Source organism: Semicossyphus pulcher, unplaced genomic scaffold, assembly GCF_022749685.1.
Source record: "Semicossyphus pulcher isolate SPU_LCO1_2020_fin unplaced genomic scaffold, fSemPul1.0.p SCAF_8, whole genome shotgun sequence".
Classification (NCBI taxonomy): domain Eukaryota; kingdom Metazoa; phylum Chordata; class Actinopteri; order Labriformes; family Labridae; genus Semicossyphus; species Semicossyphus pulcher.
The window spans coordinates 10,058,464-10,079,492 of record NW_027211759.1 but is presented as its reverse complement, the minus strand read 5'-3'; the positions used below and the strand labels follow the sequence as shown (position 1 = coordinate 10,079,492).

At 42.4% G+C, this 21,029-nt stretch overlaps 1 protein-coding gene across 1 annotated transcript in view; it reads right to left on the bottom strand.

Moving 5' to 3' along the window:
- Positions 1-21,029, bottom strand: part of plxnb2b (plexin b2b) — a 138,715-nt gene that overhangs the window by 40,399 nt on the left and 77,287 nt on the right. The window contains exons 3-11 of the mRNA XM_069685643.1: positions 11,709-12,853; positions 8,363-8,551; positions 8,116-8,241; positions 5,843-5,943; positions 4,130-4,256; positions 3,440-3,599; positions 1,792-1,903; positions 1,149-1,260; positions 669-773 (exon numbers count right to left, since the gene is read on the bottom strand). Of these exons, the coding sequence (XP_069541744.1) occupies positions 669-773; positions 1,149-1,260; positions 1,792-1,903; positions 3,440-3,599; positions 4,130-4,256; positions 5,843-5,943; positions 8,116-8,241; positions 8,363-8,551; positions 11,709-12,851 (2,175 nt within the window). The 5' untranslated portion in view covers positions 12,852-12,853. The remainder of the gene's footprint in view (positions 1-668; positions 774-1,148; positions 1,261-1,791; positions 1,904-3,439; positions 3,600-4,129; positions 4,257-5,842; positions 5,944-8,115; positions 8,242-8,362; positions 8,552-11,708; positions 12,854-21,029) is intronic.

Below are 21,029 nucleotides of genomic sequence, written 5' to 3'. Positions count from 1 at the left end.
CTGAAATATGACGAGAATATACCGGTGGATCGTCTAAAAAATCTTCAGGTCTGCAGTCTACATTTCAAACCTGACGATTTTGAACGAGACATGACATCAGAGGCGGGCGTCCTAGACTGAGGAAGTGTAGTTTAGTGAGCTCCCTGGCCTCCACCAGATGACGCGTTGGAGGTTTTCCAGAGCCCGTTGGAGAAGCGGATAGCGTCCTCCAAAGACACAGAGCCAAATTGCATTTTTTTTTTTCGACCATAATGGCATTAGGTTCCCATAAAAGCATGATAGGACTGAGGTTGAAAATCGGTGAACTGGCCCTTTACGAAAGGGGAGAAAATTAAGGATATAACTACAATGGTCCATAATAAATATTATCTCTCATTTAACTTTGACTTAATTTGCCTTGCAGCCAGGTTAAACACAAGACATGATAGGACTGATAGGCATGATAAGACTGAGGTTGAAAATCAGCGAACTGGCCCTTTAAAGATTATTTTTGCATCTGAAGAGCCACTATTGCCAAGGGCGGAATTTGTTTTTTTCCCATCAGATGGGAGTACAAATTTATGCACTTGTTTAAAACTGTGGATCTAATTCTATACCCAAGAGGTTTTTGAAGAGCGGCGGACTAGCTTTCCAGAAATGCTTTATATTCTGCGTGTGTGCCACTTTACCTGGTAGGTAAAGTCCAAATTGATCCCCTCAAAGCTGATACGAGTCTTGTAGCCCACGGGGATCAGACCAGGATCTGGATTCTCAAACCGAGGACACTTCGCTCCCTGAGAAGGCAATCAAAACAAATCAGATGCTTCAACTTTTAATCATTTACATTTTAAATACTACGCCAACCACTTAACGGACACCCTCATCTGCAGAGACAGATAAGTGTATCTCTGAAACATCTGCTGACTTGTAAATTGATATCCTCCACCCTACAGTATTTGTCACGCAAGATGGTGCCAGCTGATACCAGGATTTGAGTTTTTTATTAATTTCCAGGAGAAATTTGAATCTCTCGGGCACTTTATCTCATCTGGCGATTAGTCGCGTCTTTTGAAACTTGTGCTACACTTTTCCCAGCATTTATTACACACAGTGTTACAAATAAAACACCTTGACATGCAACTGATGTGTTAACCCTTGAGACGTCTAACCTGACGGTGATTGATGATGTGGGGGCCAGCCACGGTGTTGTTCATGTCGCTGCAAGTGTGGTCTCGTGTATTCCAATGGCAGCCCCACGAACTGGCTACACATGACATGCACCTGAAAACACACGCAGAAAAACAGGCACGTAAACACCAAAGATAAGAAAAAAGCGTTCACACGCATAATTAGGGAGCAGCACACACATAAAAACACGCTCAAACACAATCTTAAAACATGCAAACTCATCAAAGAGCGTCCGGCACAAAAATCCATGCGGCTGACAGCGAAATGGATCTCTGCAACTTCACATAAGCAAAGCTCGTTCATCACACACTCCTCGGCATAAAAGAAATGAAGGAAAAAATAAGGAGGGGGAAAAAATGGCGAGATTGACTTTCATTTTTTGATTAATGAATAGGAAACTGAGGCAATTTCCTGGGCTTGGTAATAAACGGAGGGAGAGAAAAATGCAAGAGGTGCATTCAAAACGACCATGCATCACAATTTACAAACAGAGCCTTGATCTCTCATCTGTTCATGCAGGGTGATACATTTACATCAAGGTTGTCAGCTGATGCTGTGTTCAGTGTCACTGTGTATTTTCGGTGAGTGACAGAGCAGAACTGATAGATTAAGAGTCTGACTCACGGTGTGTTCTCAGATTTCCTCACTGTGGCGGCACAGTTATAGAACTTGTATTCCCGCGTTGCCAGCTCCACCGTCTCATTGACGTAGATCCTGACCGGCACGGCCACAAAGTCTGAGGTGAAGCAAAGAAAAGGTTAATGTGTGCTGCACATGTGTTACACATTTAGGAATGGAGATGTTGTCTTTGGGAATAATCCTGAATATTCAAGCCCTCCGCAGTTCACAGTTTATGCACTGAAGAGGAAAAAAGAAATGACCTTTAAGTAATTTGCGACGGAATATAACCTTAAATACATCATTATGTTCTAACAGAACAAGACTTGTAGTCTACAGTCATGCTCGAGGCTCTGTAAAGCTATACTTAGGCACAGCATGACTTGCACTCAATGCTCATGTTGCCATGCTAACATGCTCACATTGACAATTTTAACCACGTTTACAATCCAAATTTAGCATGTAGGGTGCTTACATTTGCAACTAAGTTAGCACATAACAGAGTACAGCAGAGGCTGATGGGAATATGATGAGGTATTTTGTCATAAACCAAAATGTATAATCTAAATTCATGACCTGATAAGTGGATGTTATTACAATGAACCCAGGGAGGAACATGAATGTGTGGACAAAATATAACAGCAGTGAATTACGTTAATGTTACACTAATAATCCAGTATGTTAATATAAAGAAAGCCCTATCTATAAACTGAGATTAACCGTGACTGTATAAAAAGATGGGCGACATGACAGCTCCCTTAAAGTGAAGCCAAAACATTTTGAGCGCCCCCTGCGGACTGGCTGCAGTATAGGTCATACAGCCCGCCTCCTCCATGTTAACAGATGGGACATGAGTCAAACTATGAAATGATTGACAGCTCTGTTGACAAATCTGGCTCCTGCAGCCGATCTGTTCTAGATTAGCAGAGTAGAGGAGGAACGGTGAGAGGAGACGTAACTAAAACAATCACTACAGTCTTAAATATCTGTGAACGTCTGCTTCCAACACAAATAAGCTGTTTTGCTGTTAAACACACCGACGTGCGTTGTCTTTGCCGTTATTTTCGGTAAGTTAAGTGTGTGTTTTGGTTAGCAGAAGTGGCTACGGCGGCTCCACCCGCAGAACTCTACTGTGCAACTCTGGCTTCAAATAACGTCACCATCGCAAGATGGCAGCGGCCGTCACGGGGGCTATTTTGGCATCAATTCCATACAGTGAGAACAGATGGAGACGCATCATCCATCTATATATACAGTCGTTGAGAGAGTGTTGGAGCCCAGAGGAAAAGACTTGCCTTTGAGTACTCTGGTGGCTCTTTCCCACAGGGAATAAGCAGAGGTAGTCCACTTTGTGATTAATCTGGTAGGTATCTGATTGCCTAACTCTGCCCATGTAAACTGCAGTCATGTCGTTTGTAATTTGCATTATTTATGATGTTAATAGAGGTTGTCTTTGTTTTTGGCAAGGTGGTTTACCTCTGCCATAAAATACTAATGGTCAAATCATTGCTGGAATTAAACTTTTATAAATCATAAAATGCCTGTGTTTGCCTGTTCAGCCGATTGGTGATACAACCTTCGTTAAATGGGAACAGCAGCCACTTGCCTCGAAGGGGATTTTTTAAAAGAGAGGAGGTTAATTAAATGGATGCACCTTGGTTCTCGGGTGTTTGTGGTATAAGTGAAGGTTTGGGCAGATCACAGGAGACCTGACCAGAGTCAGACATCACGCCCTCGCTACGGAAATTCTTGAAGGTGCAGTGCAGACGGTCAGAAGGTCCGATTGCAGGAAGGGACGGGATGTTGATGTAAACCTGAGCAGAAAACAACATGAAAAAGATTCGGAAATGGCTTTAGCTTTGTAGCAGAAAAAATAGAAGATTTTCTATGACCTGTTTGGTTGGGTAATAATAACACTGAAATATACACACTGAGGAGAAAACTGTGTAACTTAATTGATTGCGAACGTGAAAAGAAGGACAGGTGCTGATGATGGAAATACAGGGGTGAGTCAGAGAGGACGGGACAGAAGTAGTCAGGAAGCAGAGGAATGGGGAAAAACAACTAGAGAGAGAAAGCGCACTAGAGAGGCTCTCCATCTTCAGGCTTTGAGCACAATCAAGCAGGTCGGTTATAATAAGCTAGCTTGGAGTTTTCTCGATGGATCAATACAGAGCAGGACGACCTAGAGCCCAGGGTCTCTGATTCACAATGGAAACAGTTTATTACTCAGGCTGTGCATGTTTGTGTGCCTGCATGTGTGTTCTGCAGAGCGAGAGAGACAGAAAGAGGAGCAGGGAACAAAGGGAGACAAGAAGGAGTGAGGGGAGAGGCAGCACTGTACCTTCTCAGTCTTATTACAGGAAAGGTTGGCGGGATAGAAGGAGATGATCTTGACACACTGCTGCTTGGGGCTCCACAGCCAGCCATTCTTCTCCTCTGCCCGCCGGCACTCAGACCTCTTGGTACACCTTCAGAAGAAGGATGAACAACTCCCATCAGCCTCTGCTCTAAACACCCAAAACACTTTCACAAGGCAAAAAAACTACATCTGTGGACTCTTTACATATATTTAACAGCTTTTGTGCAAAACAACTCCATGCCCAAGTGAATTCAGGCGGCGTCTGTGCAGATTTTAAAGATCAGGTTTTATATAGAAAAGAAAAACACTAAAGGCCCTCATGCTTTACCGTCTTTGCAGCATACAGCAGCAATAGTTTACACCGTAAAGGAATTATATCTTATTTTTGATTAATTGAGAGTTTTAACAAGCAAAAATTCCCTCCTATAAACTCCTCAGCTGTGAGCATATTCTGCTTTTTTGCTTCATGTGTGAATGAACTGATAATCTTAAAGTTTTGGACGGTTGATCAGGAGGAACGAGAAATATGATAACAGCACCAAAGGCTTTAGGAAAGCAGAGACATTTTCATTATCTTATGACATTTCAAAGATTAAATGATAAATAGATTAGGGAGTAAATTAAACACGTTTTTGTTTTGGACTGTGGGTCGAACACAACAAAAACATTGAGGGTGTCACTTTGGGCCCCAGACAGATATCTATCCATCCAACCATTATCTATACCGCTTAACCATTCAATCACAAGGCTGACACAAAGAGACAGACAACTCACATTAACACCTATGGGCAATTTAGAGTCTCCAATGTCTTTGGACTGTGGGAGGAAGCGGGAGTACCTGGAGGGAACCCACGCACGCACGGGGAGAACATGCAAACTCCACACAGAAAGGCCCCCTTCCTAGCTGTGAGGTGACAGTGGGCCATAGGTTCAATCACCATTGTGTTACCTCATTCGGCGATAGATAGTGACTTACCAGACATTTATATACATGAAAATCTTCAAGATTATACCTTGAAGTTAGTAATAAAAATATTTTTGCTTCAGCTCTTAAAATGTTTGACATTACGCGGTGTGATTTGATCAAAACATTTACCACTTTTGTTGCTTTATATGACTTACAAAACGTATTTATACTAACATAGTGTAAGGCAGTTGGAATATCACATTTGAGAAACTTCAACCATCAAAAGTTCGGCTTGAAAAATGCCTGAAGAGAAGAATCAATAACCAAAATAGTTCCTGATTGATTTCCTGAGAATTTGAAGCTCTGAGGACAAATAAAGTGCATGCAGCGTTTCTGAATATCATGAATCAACAACCTCTCCAGTGGGAAAAAAATGTTTTTCAGCTTTTTTCTTGTTCCTTATCTCAGTGCTGTAAAATACATGATACATACCGCCCCTTCTACCCTCCAGACCCTGATAAATATAGGCTGATGAGAGTAAATTGCACAGACTGCCTTCACTGCATGAGGCTGACAAACAGCTTTAATTCCTTACGGCTGCACGGACAACAGGAGATGGAATATAAACACAGAGGGGTACTAAAAGTGTCTGCAATAAAACACTGAACAAATACCCCGCTGTGTTTTACAGATGGAATTGCATGTGTGGGTGTTTGTGTTAGTCTGTTGCTGTGTGCATGCATTCGTAAGTGCATGCATGAATGTGTTTGTCTGTGTGTAATCCTCACCTGCCCTCCAGGACACACCAGCCACAGTAAGGGTCTCTCAGTTCCACGCATGATTGGCAGTCTTTCTTTTGGAGGCACGTCTGCACCGGCACCTTGGTGATCTGGAGCATTATGAACACGAAATATGATCAAACCATGAACCTGAGGGGAGACGCTGCACAAAATACTGAGCATTTAAAGTAAGCCTACAAATGCTCCCAGGTTTGTTACAGGTGGGCAGAGTGGGAGTTAAACAAGTCTTGTCACAGTACCTGGTCTCACAGGTCTGTTCAATAACTGAAACAATTCCCTCTGTCTACAATGTTTATTGAACGTTATATTTACCGTTCAGTGATTTAAATAGGCTCAAATAACTGAACTGATCAGGCTGCGCTGCATACCGCTTAATCATCTCATAACATGTAATAAAGTGTCGGAGATTAAACTACCCGGGTGACAGTATATTAAGTTTGTCAACAACGTCAATAAACTTCTGCTTACACGTGAATGCATCTGCCATTACAGTCATCTAATGTAAAAATACATGTAAGGGATAATGTACAGAACATAATGTGCAGGTTGATTATTGCGTACACAACTTCAAGACAGGGTTTATTTACGCAATAATGATCCACACGCTGTACATACTGTATATATTTACATTACTGGTATGCAGATATATCCACATGTAGAAGTTTATTGACATGAACCTTGTGACAGCCAGTTCACTGATTTTCAACCTCAGTCATATCATGCTATTATGGGGAGCTTATGCCATTATGGTAGATGGGCCCTACAAAACCTCCGTAAAACGCATCATCTGGCAGAGGCCAGGGAGCTTACTAAACCAAATTTTTTTGGCACATTAATATTACGTGCTGAACGTCATTCCATCCCATCATGCGTAACCTTCCGCATCTGGGGCGGTTGTGGCTCAGTGGTAGAGTCGGTCGTCTTTCAATCGGAAGGTCGGAGGTTCGATCCCCAGCTCCCTCAGGCTACATGTCGAAGTGTCCTTGGGCAAGACACTGAACCCCAAATTGCTCCCGGTGGCATAGCCAACGGGTATGAATGTGATATCTGATCGACAGTTGGACAGTAGCAGCCTCTGCCATCAGTGTGTGAATTGGTGAATTTGACATGTAGTGTAAAAGCAGCTTTGAGTGGTCGCAAAGACTAGAAAAGCGCTATATAAGTACAGTCCATTTTCCATTTACCATCTGGCGCGAGCAGCCTCTCCACAGATGACGCCATCAGCTGCAGCTGCTACAGTGCCATTTGTCATATCTTAAGCCTTTCATAACTACATTCAAAGCCGAAACAAAAGAGTCGCCAAATGCAACGGCTGCAGCATTAAGAAAAGATGCTGGATCAATCACATCCAACTTCATCAGGCACCTGAAAACGCACGTCGTGTTAGCAAACATGTCTAGCTCAGCTGCATCAGCTATTTAACATTAACCTGCTACTAACATTAGTTTTGAGGGAGGTTAACTTTTAGATTGGCTTTCGCTGAAGTATATATTTGGTGAGTATTTGCTTGTCAGAGCTGGATTGGCTGTTAAGACCTCAAATAAAAACAATGTTTCGACAGTGTTGAGCAGTCGCACTGGAGCACACTTTTTTTCAGAGTGTCCTGTGAATTTGATTTTATCATTAGATACTAAAACCATAACAGACTTGACTTGGACCTCCCGCTGACCTCAAAGACTTGTGACTTTTAAAAAATTATTGAAAAAAATGTGATTGTTGAAATTGATTCGTGTTCGTTTCACTATAGAAATATAATAACTGCAACCAAAGCAACAGTCTGTTTTTGTACAGCAACAGTCTCATAAATACCAGAGCAAAGATTCCATAATTGGCCAATTAGAATAAAGTATTCCTCAAAGCCATGTAATGATATAATGAAACAGTCTGAAAAGGACAGGTCTGTATGAGTTCTCCTACTTGTGATACATACGTACATCTGCCGATAATAGCTATGAACTTTGGGATACATTTTAGTAGCCTGCATTTTATATAGCACATGTTCGTCATGTAATAAGTTTAGAGCAGTCAGTGGCAGTTGACCTTTTCATATAAATAAATCAAAGACAAAAAAAAGAAAGAAACTTTTATCTGTGGAAAGTTGAGACATCCTGTTGCAGAAGAGCTAAACTTTTGTTAAATCAGTGCAGCTGTCTACTGAGGCACTGTAGCTACTGGCTACTTCAGTGATGACACAGGTAACCTAGACTCTGTGCCTGGACACCTGGCGACATGTGTTACAAAAGAGCCCATGACAGACGCACCTTTTTCTCTGTGGTAATGTAGAGGTGGTTTTGATTGAGGTCAAAGAAAAGGTTCTTGTTGACCTTCTCTCCCACGGTGTGGCCAGGAGCTTCGCTGTACACATACGACTCCTCAGCCAGGTGAACCTACACAGAAAACAAAAAGGTAACACTGTCAGACATAAGGTGTTTAATTCCCTCCTCCCGCTTCCCTCAGGTAAAAGCTCAAGATAGCAGAGAAAAGCAACAGGTTGGATAACAACTCCACCTTGAAGACTTCCCCCTTGTTGTTTCCCAGAAAGGCGATGGTGTGATCATTCTCCGCAGCGACAGCCACAGCGGTCAGAAGGCCCGGCCTGATCAACACTGCGTCCACCTTTAAGGCATTTTGGGGCTTGCTGGCCAGAGGGGAAGGCAGGAAGTCTGCACCACACATTACCTGTTCCAATGTGTCCTTCTGTAGAAGAGAAAGAGAGCAAAGGGGATAATGAGACATTTGTGCAAGGATATGAGGGAATGAACCCCTAAGCAGTACGATAGGTGCTCTGCTTAATAAGCTTCACTGCAAATATGTATAACCACGAGCCAATTATAACAAAAAGTTTATTTAAATTAGTTTTTTGGAAATTTCTTTCAATCAAAATAAGAATGCAATCTATCATAAAACATTTTGTTTTAAGCCTAACTAATAATATTGAAGATTTTCATGTAAATAAATGTCTGTTAAGTCACTATCTATCGACGAATGAGGTAACACAATGGTGATTGAGCCTATGGCCCACTGATGGAAGCCTTTGCATTTGCAGTATTACAGACTGGCTGTCTGTGGAGACTTTCACAGAAAAAATCTCAAGCGGCGCCCAGTTAGTGACGCGTTTTCAATCACCCAGCAGTGGTTGGTCTGCCAGAGAGGGTAGGCGGAGCTAAGCGGCTGTTTTTACGGTCTCTGCAAGTGTTGCGAGTAAACAGTAATCTACTATGGCTGAACAAACAAAGAAAAGATGGATGACTACAGATACAACTTCAACAATAAGTGAAAATCCAAAGAAAAAGAAACAAATTGGACGCTCAGATGAAGGCAAACAGTCTAAAAAGGAAAGCGACCGTCAGCCAGGAAAATCAAGAGTTACAACCGTTACAAAGGGAGACAAACGTGGATGTCTTGTTATCTGGGACGTATGCGCCCACAGTTGCCTTTTATCTCCATAGGTGCCGCCAAAGAGAACAAAACTGACATCTTCGAGATTATTACTTTAAGGTTACTTTTTTGTCTCGGTGAAGAGACAATCGTCTATGATTACAAGAAGAGCTTAATCCAAACCAAGAACCACAATAAAAATACATTACACAAGAACACACAAACATTCATCTAAGATAGAAAAGCCAAGCAAATTATTTAAAAGCCAATCAAAACAAACACACCTGAGCACATAAATAAAAAGCACGTCTCACTTTCATATGCTTACAAGCAAACACACACATGATGAAAGCACCTGTTATCCGAGCGCCTCCCTGTTCCTTTGTTGTAAGAGTTTTTCATTAATCACTCAAATAATCACTCCTTCATGCAAATAAAAGTTCTGTGTTGCATCATGAGAGGTTAACAAAATGAACTGCTTCATCAATGGCTGACTGAATGTCCGGGAGCGGTTTCTGTTACATTGGAGCCTATTTGTGTTTTTTGACCATGAATCTGTTCTGGTCAAACAGACTAAAGCCGTGAAATTAAAACCATGTTTGAATTTGAGACCTACCAGCTTGATTTAAATGACGCGTGTTAAATTACTATTATTAGTGTTATTCATCTCATTAAGTTCATTTATTTCTCATGCTGTTCAAATAGCCTGGCAGAGAAGCCCCACGAGCAGTGCCTCGCTTCATGTGGGGACAGAATAAGGTGCAAGGGATAGGAGGATAATACAGTGAAGCGCTGGCCCCTGGGCAACCTCGCCCCTTAATTTGGTGGCCAAAGTGCAGTTTTGGTGTTCCAAATTTAAGCTTAGGTAAAATAATATAATACAAAAAGAACATTAATCAGCATAACACAGCCTTTCAAACACAGACAGTCAATAAAATTATCTACATTAACATAATTAGGATATTTTTTTATGTTTAACCAATTTAAACTGTAAACCATGACTCTTTGTAAATGTATGGTACAAATATTCTGTCGTGGTCTCTTATTTCAGTCTCTCTCTCTGAGCCTAAGTCATGGCTGAAATACACACATTTTGGAAACATTTAGTTGAAACGGGAGAAAATCAATTGCACAGTAAATAAAATTGGAGGGTTTTTGTTACTTCTAAAAGCCAGATACAGATTCTACGTAGAAATGTAGAATCTGTAGGATTATAGGGATGCCAAGTGTTCTGGTTTGTAGTGTGCTTATAGTACGAGTAATATTGACCAATCCCGTATCAGCAGGCTGCGGCGTACGCAGGAAAAACAGTCTGTGAGGAGAGCAAAAGCAGGCGGAACGTAATGCGCCGTAATGACATCCCGGCTCCCATCAGCGGCTATCTGATGACAATTTAGCTTCTTATTAATCTCTATAAACAGACATCTGCATGCTAACCGCTAACAATCTGCTCTAGATCTAAAATTCAACTTCAGATAAATTCCCTTAACGCTGTGTCATAAAAGCTGTTGAGCGTTCAGATTTCCCGACTTCATCGAATGCATCAGAAATGATTGATCCGACCTCCGTTCAACAAACGAGCGTTTTAAAAGTAGTTTTCTTCTCCTCTTGGGGACAAAGCTTCATTTTGACTTTTTACTAATCTGCATCATGATGTTGAAATTTCAGCAAAGGTAAGACCCGTTAATTGAAGTAAATCACAACAAAAAAGGTTTCGTTTTCTGTAAACAAAGCAGCACGCGGAAAAGGAAGCCTTGACTGGAAGTCGTTAACCGCTGGCTACATGCCCGCCACGTTCACCATTGTCCCCAGAGGCTATATCGTCGTCAGACTGTAGCCGATGGGATCTGAGATTGGTATAACTGTAAAGATGTGTTGGCGAAGGCTTGCAGTATGGGGATCAAACTTGGGGAGCACAGGGGGCCGTCTAAATGTCATATTTTGTGGCCATAGAGTAACTTTTTGTGGCTTTGGCAATCAGGCCATAAATAATATCTGACTCTGAGATGTAACTAACATGTATATTTAGAATAAGATTATTCATGAGCTTTGGCGTTACACTGTCATCCATAAAAGATTGGTGAAAAATGATGTAAAACATTTGCTTTCATTAATAAAAGGGAGAAATCCAGCTTTCAACACAGGGTCAAATATTTCTTCTTGATGGACTGATTAAGCCCATTAGCTGCTATTTTCCTACCACTTCTCTGTAGTTTTATTCTGGATGAGTTAAGGGAATTGGGAACAGAGACATGGAAGGAGGGAAAATGTGTGAGACAGAACAAGCGCTTCAGACAGAACAATACTGAAGGATCTGCAGAACAAAGCAAACACTGAGACATCAAAGTCAACAGTGACACTTCTATGCATTATTGATAACTGCAAAGGGAATTCTACGAATGATTTCCAGATAACATCTATTATTTCAAACAGACTTTTAAAAACTGCAATCAGCCGACACAAAAGAACCACTTGCCGCAATTGTTGTTCCGCAGACTTCATCAGTTTTAGATGAGTAGGGGATGGTCACAGCAGGCAACCCGGAGATTTTTCCCGAGTCAATGTAGCAGGCCCTGATGATATCCGACAGCCGCTCATTGATGGAGTAAAGCGGGTACATGCAGAGGGCTGAGTGGTTTTCGTCGTCGTCTGGACTCGCTACCATGAACAGAACTTTGCTCCAGGGGACGACCTTCCCGTACGTACCTGCTTCAGACATGACCCGTGCGAGCTCTTTCCCTGGAGAGGCCACATATGCAGCTTGGACTTTATTGAATCTGTTATTGGGGCCGCAGTTTAACTGGAGCTCTGTGTGGGAATAGTAATGGTGGTCGCTTTCACAAAGACGAGATATAAAGGTCAGGTTTTTAGTATCCGTACCGTCAAGTGTCCGCGAGAAGAGGAAATAAACAAAACCTTCCTCTCTGAAGGCAAGGCGGAAGTCATGCAGGTACTTGGGAACAAACGGCGTCGTCTGTACCGTGGATGCCTCAATGATGCTCTCGAACATGACCCAGTCCCGGTCTGAGTCACGGAAGTCCTGAAGGATTCGTGTGCTAATGAGTTTTGTGCTGTCCAGGCCTCCGTAGCCCTTCCCAACAAGAAACACACTAAAGTTGTGATCATCATCCTTTTTGTAGCTGGACATCACACCCACCACATTCACGTAATCCTCTATGCTAGCCACGTAAGTCCTCTCTCCTTTGCTGTCGCTGTAATACAGCTGCTGTTCCACGTTGGTCAGGTTGAGGAGGGAGCAGATTCCTCGGTAGCGGCTGCCGCAAACTATTAGGGAACCATTGGACGGATGGACCAGCAGGAGCTTGTTGAGGTTTGGCATAGGCTTTGTGTCCTGGCACGCAGAGGCAGGAGGCGTACAGGTCCGAGCGTCCTCTTTGGGTCCTGTTTCTGCACGAGCCTGCAGGCGGAGCTCCGACCCCAGCTGGAAGATGGTGTTGACTGCCCCCAGATAGATGCGACCGGTCTGGGGGTCCTGCACCACATTGTTGATGGGGGTCTTGGAGGTGAACTCCACGATGGGGATATTGTTGCTCTCCTCCTGGGCTCGTGAGACTGACTTGCAGACGAGAAGGAGGAGGAGGGAGACCCAGCTCGCCATCTCTGGAGAGAACAGAAAGGGAGAGATGATTCATTATTAATGCAGTTAAATGCACACATAAAAGGACATTAACTATGAGCAACATGAGACTGCAGTGTAGAGTAGGTAAGTGGTTAAAATACACTGCTAAAACACACTCTGGCACATGCAATCTAATGGGTATGTGGACAAAGACTACAGACTACCAATCATGCCAGTTTAAAGAATTAGCCCTAATAGAGTAGATATCAGTACTGCTCCTGTTGAAGCTGCAGGAGCTCTGTTTTTCACTTTGGTTTTTATACAGATTAAACAATAAGATATTACATGTTAATGAGTGTGCTTTACAGGCAGTTATTTTTACCTTTGGACAAAGGCAGACTCCCTGTTTCCCACAGTCTTTCTGTTAAGCTAAGCTAACCATCTCCTTGCCCCAGATTTAGATTTTTCCCGCAAAGATGTGAGAGGTATATTGATATTCTCGTCTAACTCAAAAAGAAAGTCAATAAATATGCTTCAAAAAAAAGTCAGACCATTAAACCGTCCCAGCCCAATAGATAATTTGACTTGATTGATTTAAGAAATCTGCCTATAAAATGTGCGTTGTGGTGTTTAAAGCATTGAAACATTGCATTTAGAAATGTAACAACAAGCTCCCTTTTCAGGAAACATATCCCCTCTACTCAAAACCATGCACTCTGTGAACTGTTTACCTCTGGACTATATCTTTAATTTTACAGCTACACACAAGTTGTGTGGATTCCCTTGAGTAACCCTCATTGTTTGATTATTTTGCTGCTGAATCTATTTGAATTCTTTAAGCACCACAAATATAATCTCCTTCTCTGACGCAAATATCAATAAACTTTCTAGATGTTTACAAAACAACAGGGTTAAGTGAGAATAACTGTTTGTTTAGAATGTGTAGGGTTTCCCATTAATTACCTAGACTGAGGCGGCCCGCCATACTCTATTTTGTCTCGCTGCAGTTTCATAATAAACCAAAAATAATTTTACACTTCAGTCCTGTATTGCGCATGTGCACTAGTCACATTGCAGGACGTGCGATTGTGAGGCAAATTCACTGAAACAAGTAGAGCTGCTACTTATTGTTGCTCGGTGCAAAAGGAGTACTCGCCATTTTCTCGTTTTCCATCACTAATCTACAAAAAAAAAGTCCGTCTGACTTCACATTAGTGCAGCTCCTCATCAGAGTACAGAGTGAACTGACCGCTGTGCTGCAGAGTGTCACCTGCCCATGTCGGCGGAGTGATCTGGCTTGCTTTTGAGGCAGGCTTTTAATTACGCGTGGCAGCTTTGCATGTGCGTGCGTTATCAGCGGCACCTCGTCCCGGTGCTCGTTCATGCTGTGGCTACAGATACGGACTGGTAGCGGACCGGATGTGCCGCGGATGTACTGTAGCTGCTCCGCACACGCGGCGTGAAGATGTGTGTCCCGACAGGAAATGGGATACAGCGAGATTTCGTTTCCAATTGTTACCGTCACCGGGCTGATCACGCTGATAAAACATACATTTAAACATGGTAGACGACATAACTAGAAGTAACGCAACTGCAGGCCACACCTCTATTTGTATTTAGTTTTATAGCCTAAAAAAACGTGTCGCTCAACCTAAACTCTCTCTACTTTTTCATGGGGGTGTCAGAGCCGCTGAACCAAATGTAATGGGGGGGGGGGGGGTGACGTCACTGTATTGGTGTATTGAGCTTAAAGAATACTAATAACGAAGCACATGAGGCTAACAGATTAGCTAACAGATGAGTTGATAGATTTGTTATTAAGTTCAATCTAGTAGAAACCAATGCAGCAGCTTGTGTATGACTCTACTTCCTCCTCCAGTTCTTTAAAGGGCGTGCTATTTTGCATTTAATTGACTTAATATCAGAAATGATATTAAGATGATGATATATACGCTGGTGAAAAAATAATTCGGCTCTTTGTGGGGAGAAAGATTAAGGCCAAGAGCTACATCTCCTACCATAACACAATAAAATCCTATTTTAAATGCTTGGATCTGTTCCAGCCTCATTTGCACTTCTGCTTTTTTTTTTCTCGTCGTCTTCTTCTACAACACCTCTGAGCACAACGCTCTCAGGAAGAACACTGTTTAGTCTCAGGAAACATGATCAAACGTTATCCTTGTAAAATACAGACAGCATCATGTACAGGCTAACAGCAGGTGCACTCTCGCTGCTGTTTGCCCAGGCTGTGGTAAATATGGAACTGCAGGTGGCTTTGAAGCAGCTATTGCCCACACAGCAAATGTGCGTGTTTGTTTGCATGTTAGTTTGGAGCTCGCACACATTCAATAGCACCATCCATCTATCGTTCCACCTCGGCAGTCAAGTCCAAAGGCACATTTGTCAAATTGAAAGCCCCTGATGAAACTTCCAGGAAGTTGCTTGGCAAAGCTGTGCTTTATTACGTTAACCCGCCTTCCCTCATTGGACTAAGTGGGGAGACCACTGATTAGACGTTTGCCCAGGGGGGATCATGTTAATTTCTCTGGCAACTCCCATTTGCAGTTAAGTGCCCACTACTCGATTTGATGATTTTATTTTTCTTTGCAGTCTCAGTCTTTCAAACACCCCCCACAACCAATTTCACTGCGTAAACTAATCGTGCCCTTTTCAATTCATAGCCTTAAATATTTCAATTAAAATAGAAATGGTGTAATAAAATCTCTGTGTGTGCTTATTCAGGACAGAAATGTGTGCGGTGGGTTTTTACAGCTTTAATTAAGGAGGAGGGTAGTCAGCGTTTTTGTCAAGATTTAACAAAGAGGGCTGAAATATAAAAGTGTAATCATGTAAATAACAATTCCAGCTCCAAAGTAACGAAACTTCAATTACAAAGACAGCTCCACTGGTGAAGTTGACTGACAATTACAAGCATGTGTCAGCGTTAAGAGGCACCACAATAACTCACTTTTATGTTCGACTTTTCAAAGAAGCATCACAAAAACTGCACACACTGCAAAAACTCTTCAACAGCCTCCAAATGTTGACAGCATAAACAAAAACACAAGTCATGCTGCGGTGACAAAGCGTGGTGACAAACTGTAAATGTGTTCACAGAGGGACACAGAGAAACAGCCTTAAAATTATAACAGAACTAAACGAACACGTCTCGCACTGTAAGAGTAAACTTTAAAAAGCCTTACTTAGGGCGGATTTGGCTGCATTTTGACTCATAAGACTTGTAAGACAGAATGCAAAAAGGTTCCACTCATGACAGGAGAGACAAAAAGAAAAGTCTATGCAAAGCCACAATAAATCGAGCACTTGAATGCACCTTTTTTGTAATAACTGATGTGTCACACCGAAGGGGTCTGTAGCACTGACCTGCTTATATGTCACCTTCCACCACCTTACTAAATTAAAAATGAACTCTTATTTTATTCTCGTCTACGGAAGCCCAAAGCGGACATGTATCTGTACATTTTATTTACTCCGTTTTCTCATGTTAACGAGTCATTTCTGGTTGTTTTCTCGAGATATTTTTCTCATTCTCTCGGGATGACAAAGCTTGTGATAACGGGATCTAGAGAACAAAACAACAGGTTGGTCACCGTGATAATGCAGATCATAGACTGTATAAAAAGGGGCCGACATGACAGCTCCATAACATGACATTGCCCCCTGCTGACTGGCTGCAGTATAGGTCATATAGGTCATACATTTTGGCTTCAATTTCTTACAATGAGAGCAGGTGGAGACGCGTCGTCCATCTTTATATACAGTCATTGTTACAGACCAGGACATGACACTGCTATTGCCCACACTAATGAGGTAAGTTAGGCCTGTTTCTATGTTCGTTTTGTGCTTTGCAACTCTGGGGATACGAGTCATGATCATCAACGTCACGGTGGTGCAGTGTTTTTATGTCCAAATAACGATATAGTTAAGTCAAGATCTTGAGGAACCAACCGGAAATTACACGTTATGAAGGGAAAACAGTGAATAAAATGTACGGACGCCTGCCCTCATAGGGCTTCCGTACATGTCTTCTATCATATTTTCTACTTTCATTATGGTTTCTTTTTCTGAAAGTTGCTAAAGCACATAAAACACAGATTTGATTCTCTTTAGCTCTTAATTTGTAATCATTATTACATTTCTAAATCACTTAATCCTAACATACTCCAACAACAGGTTTGTGTGTCCTCACAACAAAACGCTGTTGATGGTTCAACAGTTGTGCCTGGACATGCTCATGTAGTCTGCCATGCCACAGGACCTTTAATGTGCATTTTTCCTGTTTCAGTGAAACACCTGGCAGGAAAATCAAGAGCTTTGTAACTTCATCAGCAGCTCTTGTACTCACTGATTAAACCTACAGTAGAAATGTGCCTCTACAAAATGTCCTGAAATTAAACAGCAGCTGTTTGCCTGATGCTGCTGTGTTTTTTCTTTCTGTTTTTGTGTCCACATGGAGGGCCATACTGTCTAAATATTGGCTGTGATTGTAAATATGGACAGCAATTGAAGCATGACAGCCTCTCCAATTGTACACTCCTCTAAAAACTGTAATTTTCATATTTCTATCAGTTCACTGGGCCGTGATACGGGCCGCACAGAAAGCGCCACAAAAGGTGGATTGTGTCGATGATTCTGTGATAGAAAATGACTCGATTCCCTCGACTTCCAATCAAATGTGCTGTGACAAAGCAACTTTCTCAGTCTGTAACGTACAATGCAAGGACAATGTCTCTGGGTGCTCATTTAGGGTTCAAAAAAACTCCAGTTCCACTTACATCCACGGCTTCAAAGAGTCCTTTTCCTTCTCTAGCAAATCCTATAGCCAGCCCCCCGATCAGAAGAAGGAAAAATTCCCTCAGATGCTGCATTGTGGGTCAGTGCGAACCAAATTCGTAACATATTTCAAAGGAGCCCGTTCTCTCCTAGGATGACTCCTTCTGTTGCTCTATCACTTTTCATCCTTTTTTCATGGGCTTAATCCTGCACGCTGGAATTAAAGAGGCTTCAAAGAGCTGAAGAGAGGCAGACGTCTGGTGGGGAGGACACAGGTGGAATGAGGCCCATTTCTCGCCAGACCAGCCCACCTCTCTTTTCTCATCGCGTCTCTGAGCTGTTGTGGGAGAACACGGCAACCGGGCATACCATCCAACACGTGGCTATCCTGAATAAATAAAAAGCTGCTAAATTTAGAGGCTGTGTGCTGCATCAGCCTGCAGCTAATGAAGCCTCCAATGGCCCGGGATAAATAATAATGAAACGCATCATGTGCTAATGAAGCTGGCACATCTGAAAAATGTGATCCTGTGAAAGCAACAATTGAGGAATTAACGCAGCCTGATTGTCGCTGGTGAACCGACCTCAAATTAGAAACCACCTAATTCCTGAGCACACTTTTCACTTTGTAGTTACAGCAAAAAGCAACATGAAGAAGTTTAACACGACTCATTATAATGAACGTTTACGTTACTTCCTCATTAAAGCTTGTTAAAGGGATGCAAAACATAAACGATAACGATGTGATGAGTCTGAAGCAAATACGTGGCTAATGAGAAAAGTAACTTAAAAAAAGATTTTATCATATATTAGTACATGATTCTTCTTTTTTTTTTTTTATCTTAGACTATATCTTAATGTCAGCTTGAAACCCTCCTTTGCACAAAGAAGAATCAAAGCATGTCTTGTCCTTAACTACCCTAACTAGGATTAATTTGCTATGAATTCTGGGTATATTTTTAAGCTAAAAAACAACTAATCAAGGAACACACTTCTTACCTTCATTCTACTGCTTTTAAATTAATGCATTTTTATCCTCATCATGATAAGAACATGCAGGATAAACACATCAAAAACTATAGACTAAAAATAAATAAATAAGGGTAAAATTAATAAGGGTTTTATTAACACATGCTTTGACTTATCAGATGCAGCCCTGATGAAGACTCAGCTAGCCGTTAGCTACCCTTAGCGTGATAGGTGTTAATTTGGTGGCTACTGCTAGGTTAGCTAGCATGATATGATTGACGTTGAGGGGACCTTGTGGTGAGAAAGAACAGCTCTTCTCATACCTGGAATTATTTTGGATTCATGGGCGACGACATGTTACAAACACAGGTGCTATAAAACACGCTGAAACTGCAGAAAGACAGGCGGCGGGGGGGTTGTTAATACGGGACGATCCAACTAGAGGGAGAGACTACAAGCAGTTTATATGCCGTGTAGTTCATATATTTCACTGATAGAAACAGAGATGTAGAGGGGCATCAGGCTTCATGATCAAACAAAGTTTCAAATCGCATCATGTGATGCCGGGTCCGCGGTTTTCTAGCAGAGTTGGGCTACTTTTGCAGAGACCGGAGATCAGACTGTTCCCGTTCTGCCGTTCAAATTAACGCTCCATTGCGATCGTATCCAGAAGCTCTGTAATCCAGCCTGAACTGCGGTGTCTTTTTGGAGTCGCGGGCCAGCCCATCCGGCATTTGCCCGAGTTGCCAGATTGCCAGTCCAAGCCTGATGGGAACTGCAACATTATAGCTACTACGCAGCCTTTAATATTTGTAGATCTATAACACGTAATCTAACCATTGCAATATTGTACAGTGTGATGGCACATCAAAGATTTTCCTCATATCATGCAGGCCTACTTTTCTCCAGTAGAAATTGTTCTTTCTGCCTAGACAAATTCAGTGTATACAAGGTCATCTTACTGGGAACATTTTGCAATGAGTGTAGCAAACAATCATTAAGCAACATAGCCCTGTAGCAAGGTAGCGATGCTACATCTTATTGTTACTAACTCAAACCTCAGGCTCGACTAGTTTCTACAGGGAATAAAAATGGCAGACAACATCCCCACTGCTGCTGGATATTTCTCTTAAAACTCTTCCCTCTCATCGCTCGCTCCATTTCTTTGCTAGCAAAGCACAAATATATGAACCAAGCTGTTGTCTTTCAGCAGGTGTCACTGATTGCTACCATAAAACCATGGCTCATCGATCTGCATTAGTTAGAAGCTGTCCATCTTGCATTAGACCAGCCTAACACCTGAAGTATCTTACTGAAACAAGGACTTTATCAGTCTAACCCTGACAAAACTGACAGGTTATATTTCTTTAGATGTTTAGGAAGCAACAATTTCATAAACAACGCTTGTATCGGCCTCGTTTTGAGCTCCATCACAGCGACGCGCTGAAGAATCAGCTCCATTATGATGATCGCTCAGTGAATCAGCGACATGATTTGATGGAGCAAAGTTTTCATAAATTCCTCCTTTATTTTCTTCCTCTATTTGGGGAAACTGCTGAGGTACGACAAGCACAGGCTCGAGAACAGCACATGAAGGTCTGTCTTTGTCAGCTTGCTTTTCATCGCACACATACACACACACACCTCTTGTTGAGCACTTTCAGCCTCCCTCCACAGGTTAGGACATGTCTGGACAGGAAAAGAAGCTCTCAGCAGAGGAAAATGAAAGATAATTGAAAAATGGCAGGTGTGCACACAAACACGCACAGATTCGGCTTAGAGATACATGTGCACACACAGATACGTGCACCGGCGCAGCTTGAAGTGCTGACAAGGTAATCCGGCTCTGACCACACAGAGACACTCTTCTCTTTAAACTGCCTCGCTGCGGATCTTTGACACAGGGGCACTAAAACCCAGCATGGCAGACAGCACGCCTCTCGGCCAATCCTCTCAGCGCATCCCCCCTTTTCTAGGACGACACCCACCAGGAGGAAGTGTGCGAGCGTGTCTGCGCAAAGATCAGGAAGTCGAGTGGGGGGAAAAAAAGGGAGGCGGGTGGGCGAATGTGTGTGGAATGATTAGATCATACACACACAAATACTTCCGCAAACTGCTGACCTGGCAAGTTTTGAACCAGCGTGAGGGCTCCTCTCACTCATTAAAACAGATATGGAAGGGAAACTGATATAATAAATAAAAAAATAGACACCCTACCCCGAAAACATAATAGGATATCACCCCATACCGTGATCATTCATATTCAGCACTTTCTTTATCGGTGGAGCTGGCTTTGACAGATGCCAGGGTCTGACACTGATGCGGTGGAGGTGGGGGTGGGGGAGGGAGGTCTTCACATTGAAGCAGCTTTCAGTGTTACACTCTGATAAAAGTGAACTGCTATTAAATTACTCCCGTGTCCCCAGAGGGCCTCAGGGCTGGGAGGAGAAGAGG